The sequence below is a fragment of the Oncorhynchus mykiss genome, chromosome 12 (genome assembly GCF_013265735.2).
Source record: "Oncorhynchus mykiss isolate Arlee chromosome 12, USDA_OmykA_1.1, whole genome shotgun sequence".
Lineage (NCBI taxonomy): Eukaryota > Metazoa > Chordata > Actinopteri > Salmoniformes > Salmonidae > Oncorhynchus > Oncorhynchus mykiss.
The window spans coordinates 92,211,376-92,224,221 of record NC_048576.1 but is presented as its reverse complement, the minus strand read 5'-3'; the positions used below and the strand labels follow the sequence as shown (position 1 = coordinate 92,224,221).

At 43.3% G+C, this 12,846-nt stretch overlaps 1 protein-coding gene across 3 annotated transcripts in view; it reads right to left on the bottom strand.

Moving 5' to 3' along the window:
* LOC110515725 (cytohesin-1) overlaps positions 1-12,846 on the bottom strand; it is a 114,007-nt gene that overhangs the window by 64,972 nt on the left and 36,189 nt on the right. The window contains exon 1 of one of the 3 annotated variants that reach the window (XM_036939188.1): positions 10,179-10,463. The exons of the other annotated variants lie outside the window; for them this stretch is intronic. Within the exon in view, the coding sequence (XP_036795083.1) occupies positions 10,179-10,206 (28 nt within the window). The 5' untranslated portion in view covers positions 10,207-10,463. Of the gene's footprint in view, positions 1-10,178; positions 10,464-12,846 lie in introns of those variants that run through there. 3 annotated transcript variants of the gene reach the window in all.

Below are 12,846 nucleotides of genomic sequence, written 5' to 3'. Positions count from 1 at the left end.
AAACACACACATTCACACTGAAACACACACACTCACACTGAAACACACACACTCACACTGAAACACACACACTCACACTGAAACACACACACTCACACTGAAACACACACACTCACACTGAAACACACACATTCACACTGAAACGCACACACTCACACTGAAACGCACACATTCACACTGAAACACACACTCACACTGAAACACACACACTCACACTGAAACGCACACACTCACACTGAAACACACACATTCACACTGAAACACACACACTCACACTGAAACACACACATTCACACTGAAACACACACATTCACACTGAAACACACACACTCACACTGAAACACACACACTCACACTGAAACACACACACTCACACTGAAACACACACATTCACACTGAAACACACACACTCACACTGAAACACACACACTCACACTGAAACGCACACACTCACACTGAAACACACACACTCACACTGAAACACACACACTCACACTGAAACACACACACTCACACTGAAACACACACATTCACACTGAAACACACACACTCACACTGAAACGCACACATTCACACTGAAACACACACACTCACACTGAAACGCACACATTCACACTGAAACACACACACTCACACTGAAACACACACACTCACACTGAAACGCACACATTCACACTGAAACGCACACATTCACACTGAAACACACACACTCACACTGAAACACACACACTCACACTGAAACACACACATTCACACTGAAACACACACACTCACACTGAAACACACACACTCACACTGAAACACACACACTCACACTGAAACGCACACACTCACACTGAAACACACACACTCACACTGAAACACACACACTCACACTGAAACACACACACTCACACTGAAACACACACATTCACACTGAAACGCACACACTCACACTGAAACGCACACATTCACACTGAAACGCACACACTCACACTGAAACACACACACTCACACTGAAACACACACACTCGCACTGAAATGCACATTTGCACTGAAACACACACACTCACACTGAAACACACACACTCGCACTGAAATGCACATTTGCACTGAAACACACACACACACTGAAACACACACACACTTGCACTGAAACACACACACACACACAGTTGTTCATCTGAGAAGGTAGTGTATTCAGGCATACCAAGCTCAGAGTTGTATTCAGATCTTAACAAGAGACCCTCAGATAAATATGGAGCCTTTCAACACAACAAACATGACTGTTATGTATGAACGTATGTTCCATGATGTCATTACACTGTACTGACACTTATCAAAGTACAATCTCCGTAGCTATGACAACCTCCTACTCTGATACTGAGATGAAGAATACATTTATGAATACAAGAGGAATGGTTCTTGAAAGTGAATGCATAATGTCGTTGTTTGACTAGTGACTCTGTGAAGTCATCTCTTACCATCTCTAGAGGGACAGTGGGTGGGCACTAGGCTACATGAGCTCTTGTTATGACTCAGGCCTATGAGTCTGGGCTTCTGTCACCAGTCTGAGTCACAGCTACATACTTCACCGTCTCAGGGAGTCACTCCATCAAACCCCAGAGTCTCAGAGAGCCACTACCTCAAAGCCCAGAGTCTCAGAGAGCCACTACCTCAAAGCCCAGAGTCTGAGAGCCACTACCTCAAAGCCCAGAGTCTGAGAGCCACTACCTCAAAGCCCAGAGTCGCAGACAGCCACTAGCTCAAAGCCCAGAGTTGCAGACAGCCACTAGCTCAAAGCCCAGAGTCTTAAGACAGCCACTAGCTCAAAGCCCAGATTCTTAGACAGCCACTAGCTCAAAGCCCAGAGTCTGAGAGCCACTACCTCAAAGCCCAGAGTTGCAGACAGCCACTACCTCAAAGCCCAGAGTCTCAGAGAGCCACTACCTCAAAGCCCAGAGTCTGAGAGCCACTACCTCAAAGCCCAGAGTATGAGAGCCACTACCTCAAAGCCCAGAGTCTCAGACAGCCACTAGCTCAAAGCCCAGAGTCTGAGAGCCACTACCTCAAAGCCCAGAGTTGCAGACAGCCACTAGCTCAAAGCCCAGAGTCTCAGAGAGCCACTACCTCAAAGCCCAGAGTCTGAGAGCCACTACCTCAAAGCCCAGAGTCTGAGAGCCACTACCTCAAAGCCCAGAGTATGAGAGCCACTGCCTCAAAGCCCAGAGTATGAGAGCCACTGCCTCAAAGCCCAGAGTCTCAGACAGCCACTACCTCAAAGCCCAGAGTCTCAGAGAGCCACTTCCTCAAAGCCCAGAGTCTGAGAGCCACTACCTCAAAGCCCAGAGTCTCAGAGAGCTACGGGCCCTGGTCCAAAGTAGAGCACTATAAGCCTGGGTGCCATTTGGGAGCAACAAGAGTCTCACTTCCCCTTTCAGACAATAATGCAGCTTTATAACAATAATAATATGTTAGCTAGTAGTTTGGATGAGACGACAACAACCTTAGTAAGTCGAAAATAATAACAAAACAAAAAAAAAACTAAAGTTTCAGTTCCTGCTCAGAACATTCTCTCTAGCTGACCTATGAGACAGGAACTTCTAAAGGTGTGTGTGTGTTTATAAGCATGCATGTGTGTGCTTGCATCTGCTGGTGGTTCAATATTCCCACTTCTTCAATATTGCCAGTAAAGAAATATTAGGTTTCAGTTATTATAGGAATTATAGACGCGTCAACTATTTCTCTCTATACCATTTGTATTTCATATGCCTTTGACTATTGGATGTTCTACTAGGTACTTTAGTACTGCCGGCCTAATCTCGGGGGTTCATAGGCTTGAAGACGTAAACAGCTGCTGGCAAACGTAGTAAAGTGCTGTTTGAATGAATGCTTACGAGCCTGCTGCTGCCTACCACCGCTCAGTCAGACTGCTCTATCAAATATCAAATCATAGACTTCATTTGAATATAATAAACACAGAAATACGAGCCTTTGGTCATTAATATGGCCGAATCCAGAACTATCATTTAGAAAACAAAACGTTTATTCTTTCAGTGAAATACGGAACCGTTCCGTATTTTATATAAACGGGTGGCATCCATAAGTCTAAATATTCCTGTTACATTGCACAACCTTCAATGTTATGTCATAATTATGTACAATTCTGGCAAATTAGTTTGCAACGAGCCGGGCGGCCCAAACTGTTGCATATACCCTGACTCTGTGTGCAATGAACGCAAGAGAAGTAACACAATTTCCCCTAGTTTAATATTGCCTGCTAACATGAATGTCTTTTAACTAAATATGCAGGTATAAAAATATATAATTCTGTGTATTGATTTTAAGAAAGGCGTTGATGTTTATGTTTAGGTACATTTGTGCAAAGATTGTGCTTTTTTAGGCAATGCACTTTTGTTAAATCATCAGCCGTTTGGCGAGGTTAAGGTAGGCTGTGATTTGATGATAAATTAACAGCCACCGCATTGATTATATGCAACGCAGGACAAGCTAGTTAACCTAGTAATATCATCAACCATGTGTAGTTAACTAGTGATTATGTTAAGATTGTTTTTTTACAAGATAAGTTTAATGCTAGCTAGCAACTTACCTTGGCTCCTTGCTGCACTCGTGTAACCGGTAGTCAGCCTGCCAAGCAGTCTCCTCGTGGAGAGCAATGTAACCGATTAGCGATTATTATGAAAACGGCCCTAATTAATCGGCCATGCCGGTTAACTACTAGACACATTGAGATGATGAAAAAAGTTACATCCCAACTTTGATATAAAGGCTCCTACAGTGGTAGGAAGACAGACCCTTCTGGGACCTACATCATCAATAGCTAGTCATTAACCCCCTAGGAGCTCTCCCTTAAAGGGAAACTTCACCAGGTTTCTACTTTATATTCATCATCTCCAGCACCACCCCAACATTAACATCTGTGAAAATGACAGGGTTCTACAATTTGTAGTAAAAAAAAAAAAAATCTTCCTCTTTTTTTACTACAAAACACAGAAACGTGCCACTTTCACACATGGTGATGTTGTGGTGGTGCTGGAGATGAATATAAAGTATCCCTTTAAGGATAACAGGATCATACAGATTGACTCCCTAGCTAGAGACGTGGTCTCATGATCCAGCCCATGTGGTTTCAACTGGGCCAGGGGAAATGACTCTAGCTGACCTATGAGAAAGGAACTTCTAAAGGTGTGTGTGTGTGTTTATACGCATGCACGTGTGTGCTTGCATATGTGTGTCCATGCAAGCCCTTACACGCGCGCATGTGTGTGTGTGTGTGTGTGTGACTGTCATTGTCAGCACAAGGCAGAGAGAGGAGCTGGTGGTTTTTATAGTAAGTGTGCTGTATAGGCCTAGAGATGTATACAGGTTCCAGCGGCTGGGAACCAGTACTGTGCTCTGGTACAGTGGGAGTAGGGGTTCAACCGGTACTGTGCTCTGGTACAGGGGGAGTAGGGGTTCAACCAGTACTGTACTCTGGTACAGAGGGAGTAGGGGTTCAACCAGTACTGTACTCTGGTACAGGGGGAGTAGGGGTTCAACCAGTACTGTGCTCTGGTACAGGGGGAGTAGGGGTTCAACCAGTACTGTACTCTGGTACAGGGTGAGTAGGGGTTCAACCGGTACTGTACTCTGGTACAGGGGGAGTAGGGGTTCAACCAGTACTGTGCTCTGGTACAGGGGGAGTAGGGGTTCAACCAGTACTGTACTCTGGTACAGGGGGAGTAGGGGTTCAACCGGTACTGTACTCTGGTACAGGGGGAGTAGGGGTTCAACCAGTACTGTGCTCTGGTACAGGGGGAGTAGGGGTTCAACCGGTACTGTACTCTGGTACAGGGGGAGTAGGGGTTCAACCGGTACTGTACTCTGGTACAGGGGGAGTAGGGGTTGAACCGGTGCTGTGCTCTGGTACAGGGGGAGGAGCGGTTGAACCGGTGCTGTGCTCTGGTACAGGGGGAGTAGGGGTTGAACCGGTGTCCTACTCTGGTACAGGGGGAGTAGCAGTTGAACCGGTGCTGTGCTCTGGTACAGGGGGAGTAGCAGTTGAACCGGTGCTGTGCTCTGGTACAGGGGGAGTAGCAGTTCAACCGGTGCCCTACTCTGGTACAGGGGGAGTAGGGGTTCAACCAGTACTGTGCTCTGGTACAGGGGGAGTAGGGGTTCAACCAGTACTGTGCTCTGGTACAGGGGGAGTAGCAGTTGAACCGGTGCTGTGCTCTGGTACAGGGGGAGTAGGAGTTCAACCGGTGCCCTACTCTGGTACAGGGGGAGTAGGGGTTCAACCAGTACTGTGCTCTGGTACAGGGGGAGTAGGGGTTCAACCGGTGCCCTACTCTGGTACAGGGGGAACAGCAGTAGACTGGGCCTCTCTGCTAAACCAACACACACAACATAAACATCCTGAAATCCTGGTAGTGGCGGGAGAGTAGGGTGAAGTTGACCTACACACTGATTATTTCCCTCACTAATGGTTAAGGTTAGGATTGAGGGAGGGGAAGCTGATTCTAGATATGCACCAAGGGGAAGCGTCACCATGTATCTACAACAGCCATCTACACACAGTGGTTGTCACACAAGACAGACACGCACACACTATCCCACCCACCCGGGCCGTGTGTGTGTGTGTGTGTGTGTGTGTGTGTGGTACCCCGCCCTCCAACACAGACACACACGTCACTTCCTGCCAGGCTCATTGGGAGCTCTGCTGGCTTCCTGTTGTGGCCGTTTCTCACAGCTCTAGGGCAGAGAGAAAGCGCAGAGTGAGCGGCAGTCAGTCAACGCCCTGACTGTGGGAAAGGTGTAGTGCACCCCAACACAACCTCCTCCTCCTTCATGACCACAGTCCTCCACCCTCCACTCTGAGGAGCAGGACCTCTTTTGTTTTCCACTGTCCACACTTGCAAATGACGTAGGATCAAGAAATGGGTTGTGTATTGTTTGCTAGTATAATGGAACATAGGCTGAGATGCATCATCTCCAGACTATAGCCATTAGTCAGACTGACCCCAAAGCCAAGCAACGATGCTTCACACAGCTGTCTGGGACAGCATTATCACATAGCTTCCATCTCTAACATTGTTCCTATGGTCTCTCTTTCTCCTGCTCCCTGTAATACTCTCTCTTTCACACTGAGACACACAGAGACACACAGAGACACACAGGAGACACACAGGAGACACACAGGAGACACACAGAGACACACAGAGACACACAGAGACACACAGAGACACACAGAGACACACAGAGACACACAGAGACACACAGAGACACACAAAGACACACAGAGACACACAGAGACACACAGATACACACAAAGACACACAGAGACACACAGAGACACACAGAGACACACAGGAGACACACAGGAGACACACAAAGACACACAGAGACACACAGGAGACACACAGATACACACAGAGACACACAGAGACACACACAGAGTAATCTATTATTCCAGTCACATTACCGAGCACACAATAGAGATCCCATCAGTGAATACTATGGGTAGGCACTCTAGCATGTACAGCTCTATAAGTAATAGATCAAAAAAACATCCTTTCACTTTAACCTCCCTCCCCCACAGCCCAAACAAATCAAGTTCCTAAAAGTACACAACCAAAGCATGGGCAGCCCAGCCACAACATTTGAATGGCACATTTTCAGAGTTCTTGAAATGCGTCGCTACAGAGGTCACAACAAAACTGACTGTTATAGCAGCAGCACTGCAGCCTTTACAGTCTGTAACACAGGGACCCCATCAACAGCACTGATCAGTGACTTCTGCTGTTATGACAAACATTCAACCTGTTGCTACCTGTTCTAGAACTGTAGAAGACAAGGAGAGAGAGAGAGAGAGAGGAGGAAGGAAAGAGATGGCTTGGTTCCACTGAGCCCGCCTGCGTCCAATGTGACTGCCAGAGAGAAAGGGGCCAGTCCTGGGGAAATGTTATCAGCACAGTAACCAGGCATAGAGACAGAGAGTCCAAATGGTACACGATGCCCTATTTAGTTCACTCACAAAACTAATATTAGACAGCAAGGCTCTTGATCCGGAGGGGATTCTCTGCTCTTACCAAGAGGAGCTTGATTGCAAGAAGCTAACCACTTAGCTAGATAACTAGCTACTAAGTTAGCAAACCAAATGCACAACTGCAGACCATTTAGCACATTCTAGACAGTTAACTTAATAGTTAGAAGATATCTAGCTGGCAAACATTTAGTTGTGAATTCCATACTGTAACTAAATCATCTGGCATGTGGCATACTGTCAGTCAGAGGGGTTCAGTCAGTCAGTCATTCAGAATGGTTCAGTCAGTCAGAGGGGTTCAGTTAGTCAGTCATTCAGAATGGTTCAGTCAGTCAGAGGGGTTCAGTTAGTCAGTCAGAGGGGTTCAGTCAGTCAGTCATTCAGAATGGTTCAGTCAGTCAGTCAGTCAGAGGGGTTCAGTCAGTCAGTCAGTCAGTCAGTCAGTCAGAGGGGTTCACAGTAGAGGTCAACCGATTAAAATCGGCATGGCCGACTAATTTGGGCCGACTTCAAGTTTTCATAACAACAACATAACTGCCTTTTTGGAAGCCGATTACATTGCACTCCACGAGGAAACGGCTTGGCAGGCTGACCACCTGTTACTCCACGAGGAAACGGCTTGGCAGGCTGACTACCTGTTACGCGAGTGCAGCTTCAAAAGGACCTTGTGGCTGCAAGGAGCCAAGGTAAGCTGCTACCTAGCATTAAACTTATCTTATAAAAAACAATCATTCTTCAGATAATCACTAGTTAACTACACATGGTTGATGATATTACTAGTTTATCTAGTTTGTCCTGCGTTGCACATAATCAATGTGGTGCCTGTTAATTTATCATCGAATCACAGCCTACTTCGCCAAACGGGTGATGATGATTTAACAAAGCACATTCGCGAAAAAAGCACATTCATTGCAATAATGTACCAAACCATAAACATCAATGTCTTTCTTAAAATCAATACAAAATAATATATTTTTTAAACCTGTATATGTAGTTAAAAGAAATGCATGTTAGCAGGCAATATTAACTAGGGAAATTGTCTCTTCTCTTGCGTTCAGTGCAAGCAGAGTCAGGGTATATGCTACAGTTTCCGGATTTGACCATATTAATGACCTAAGGCTCGTATTTCTGTGTGTTTATTATATTATACTTAAGTGTATGATTTAATATTTAATAGAGCAGCCTGACAGAGCAATGGTAGGCAGCAGCAGGCTCGTAAGCATTCATTCAAACAGCAACTCTTAGCAATGCTTGAGGCACAGTGCTGTTTATGACTTCAAGACTATCAACTCCAGAGATTAGGCTGACAATACTACAGTGCCCATAAGAACATCCAATAGTCAAAGGCATATGAAATATAAATGGTATAGAGATAAATAGTCCTATAATTCCTATAATAAGTACAACCTAAAACTTCTTAACTGGGAATATTGCAGACTCATGTTAAAAGGAACCACCAGCTTTCATATGTTCTCATGTTCTGAGCAAGGAACTGAAACGTTAGCTTTCTTACATAGCACATATTGCAGCTTTACTTTCTTGTCCATCACTGTGTTTTTGCATTATTTAAACCAATTTCAACATGTTTCATGATTTATTTGAGACTAAATTAATGTATGTATTATATTAAGTTAAAATAAAAGTGTTCATTGAGTATTGTTGTAATTGTCATTTATTACAAATATATATACATAAAATAATTGGCCAATTGATCGGTATCGGCTTTTTTTGGTCCTCCATTAATTTTTGGGGTCCTCCGATAATCAGTATCGGTATGGGTGTTGAGAAATCATTATCGGTCGACCTCTAGTTTACAGTTCCTCTAACAGGATTAACAAGGACGTGAAGTGGGCTAAAACTGTGAATTATAACGACCCACAGGTTCACCAAACCATAGATGAAAAGAACATTAAACAATACAGGCAACATGAAGGCCTCCTCTTTCCACTACAGACATCAAAGGCGACAGGGTCTTTCATAGGAAAATGACACATTTAATGGTTATGACTAACGGAAATTGCTAGCCTAATAAGAGGGGGATCTTGCTTAAAGAATGAAGCATTGACTGAAATTACACCCAAAGAACAATATGGCTGATCTCTTTAGAATGGGTGGTGGTATTTAACATGAAGTTGCTCTTCTAAAACTGTGATTGCTCTTGTAATAACATCGCATTAACATTGTGATGTATTAGTAATGGCATTTAATGGAGCGGTTTTGTTATTACCCAGGTGGAATAATCCTAACTCCTCTTGTGTAATTACTAAAACTACTCAACTCCATTACAACAAAAACATGAATGCAATATTGTTACTAAAGTACTGAGCATTATTACACAGATATAAGATCACTTTAGGCTCTTGCTAAGTGTTACTGAACGTGCCAACGGCCTACTTTGGTGATGAAACTGCAGGGCTGCAGACAAACACCTGTTGCTAGTGAACAGACCCTTATAGTGATTCATTCACTGTACAGTGACACTAAACACAAAAACCCAACAGTTGAACAACAAGATCCTGTTCAACCAGAATAATACATCAAATGTGCTGGTAATCTATAGATTCACAACGCATTATGTGTTTTACAATGCATCCCTGTAACTAATGTTACAATGTGTCGAGCATGGAAATAGGCCTACATTATTTATTCAGGAAAAATGAGTCTGTCCCTCTACTATTATTGTAGTAATACATTGAAGGCCTCTAAATTAAATAATACATGGCCAATAAATAACATTACCTCAAAATAACAAATGTGTGAGACAACTGATATAATAAACGGAATCATGCAGAAATCTATTGACAAAGAATATGATCATAACCCCAACAACTTTCCTTAGAACAGTAGGCTGCATGGAATTTGTTTTCAGGACTATGGAAATCAGTGGCATTCCGGGAGGAATTGTTTCTTAGTCAACTTAGTAAGTAAACATTGTAAGCAAGGCCACCCCATCGCCGACTCAGAGTAGAAGACATTTTGTGGGTGAGTTCTCACGCTCACCACCAAAGCTCATTACAGACTAAACTTCTGAGCTCTCTGAATCATTTCGTAAAACACAGAATTGAATCGGCTATCTATTGACAACAAGTGAGCAAACTTTGCGAATACATTTCAGATCAGAATAATATTTTTCTCACTATCTAGTATAACTTACCGACTCCGTCTTCCGATTTGAGAACCATTTTCCGGTCTAGTAGGCTATTCCAAATTAGTGGGTGCTTCAAAGTTTTCACCGCTCACCTTGCGGATACGAAACCAATGCTATTTAAACTGTTAATTGAATAACTTTTACTATTATGTACTGGAATCACGTCTATAAAACACGGTATCTGATGGGTTGCTATTCAAAGGAAGGGAGTTAGCAGTTGAAGGGAGTGGTTTCGCGTACTTTGACAAGCCAATCTGTGTCTGCGCAGCATTGACTCTGTTCGGGAAGAGGCGCGGCAAATGGCACGCACGTCTTTGCGTAATGCGCAGTATAATCACAGAGCTTCTAAACCCAGGGAACGCTGGTGAAACAGACCAGGCCGAGTTTGGGGGTTTGAGAAGTCAATGAGAGAAAGGAAACATTCTTCCTTAGTTGTTAATTTTCTCGCAATCTAAAGGCACAACCTAGATGCAAGCCAATATATTAAGGAGTTGAACATGCCATTACTCCAACCGCGTGAAAGTGACATACTGACACGTTTTAATTTTTGTCAAAAACAACTTTATATCGAAGGAGTGCCAATGATTTGACGCCCTGCACATGCGCAGTTTGGCGTTAGACCCGATGACACGTTTATGGGCATGAGCTTGGCTAGCCAACGTCACAAGTGTGATCAGGGATTTCTATTTCTATATTACCTTGACTAACCTGTACCCCCGCACTATGTACCGGTACGCCCTGTATATGGCCTCATTGTTATTTTATAATAATTGTACTTTAGTTTATTAGGTAAATATTTTCTTAACTCTTTCTTGAACTGCACTGTTGGTTAAGGGCTTGTAAGTAAAGCATTTCATGGTAAGGTCTACACTGTTGGTTAAGGCCTTGTATGTAAAGCATTTCATGGTAAGGTCTACACTGTTGGTTAAGGGCTTGTATGTAAAGCATTTCATGGTAAGGTCTACACTGTTGGTTAAGGGCTTGTAAGTAAAGCATTTCATGGTAAGGTCTACACTGTTGGTTAAGGCCTTGTATGTAAGCATTTCATGGTAAGGTCTACACTGTTGGTTAAGGGCTTGTAAGTAAAGCATTTCATGGTAAGGTCTACACTGTTGGTTAAGGGCTTGTAAGTAAAGCATTTCATGGTAAGGTCTACACTGTTGGTTAAGGGCTTGTAAGTAAAGCATTTCATGGTTAGGGCTACCTACACATGTTGTATTCGGCACATGTGACAAAGTTTGATTTGAACAAAACGTATAAGATCTCCTAAACCTGTGTTAACTACAGACCTTATTTTCAGTGTTTATCCAAAACCCCTCCAAAAACGCCATTCATTTCCCCATAGGCTTTATTCAATGAACCGTGACGGAGTTATTTCCTACAAAAAGACGCCATTACTATTTCACTCTATTCCAACCTGTTGCCTTGTTAAACTGTTAAACTGAGATCAGGCTGTTGTTGGGAGGAAAACAGGCAGCAGAGTTGAGTGGTGGTGGAGGCAGGGAAAGAGATTGACACACAGATAGTGCAGTACATTGGCAATCTGTGCAATATTGCTGCCTTCAACACTCCACCACATCCGTCAGACTCAAATCGGAGATGTGTGTGTGTGTGTGTGTGTGTGTGTGTGTGTGTGCGTGTGGTCACATAGGTCGACTTCAGAATACTGCAACTCTACCTCAGAATACTGCAACTCTACCTCAGAATACTGCAACTCTACCTCAGAATACTGCAACTCTACCTCAGAATACTGCAACTCTACCTCAGAATACAATGAGACAATAAACAGGAAAACAAACTTTCGGTGACTTGAATGAAAAGTAAAGAAATGACTTTTTCATTGTTAGCCTACTTATAATGTAGGCCCTTGTTTGTGGCAGTATTATGCCAAAGAGAGATACAAAACCGTACAGTATTTTAAGTTATTTTATTAGTTAAATTAGTAAATTAAACTAGTAAATTCAATAGGTTAATGAGCACAGACACAGAAACCTTCCCAAAATTGTCAGATTCCAGCGTGATGAAATGCCCGGACCGATTTCTGGTCCCAGTCTGCCCCTGGCATAGGACCTATGCAGTCACCCGATACTATAGGCTAATTACTCTCACAAGAAATGTGTGGAGTGGTTGAAAAACGAGAATTATTGACTCCAACCTAAGTGTATGTAAACTTCCAACTTCAACTGTATACACAGGAGTAAAGAATTACACCCAAGTGTTACAAAAAGTTGCATTAATGTTGTAGAATGTGTTGTGCAACAACTGTGTTATGGCACAACACGTTCTACAACATTAATGCAACTTTTTGTAACACTTGGGTGTAATTCTTTACTCCTGTGTATACAGTTGAAGTTGGAAGTTTACATACACTTAGGTTGGAGTCAATAAATCTCGTTTTTCAACCACTCCACACATTTCTTGTTAACAAACTATAGTTTTGGCAAGTCGGTTAGGACATCTACTTTGTGCATGACACAAGTAATTTTGCAACAATTGTTTCCTGACAGATTATTTCACTTATCATTCAAAGTATCACAATTCCAGTGGGTCAGAATTGTACATACACTAAGTTGACTGTGCCTTTAAACAGCTTGGAAAATTCCAGAAAAAGATGTCATGGCTTTAGAAGCTTCAGATATGCTAATTGACATCATTTGAGTCAATTGGAGGTGTA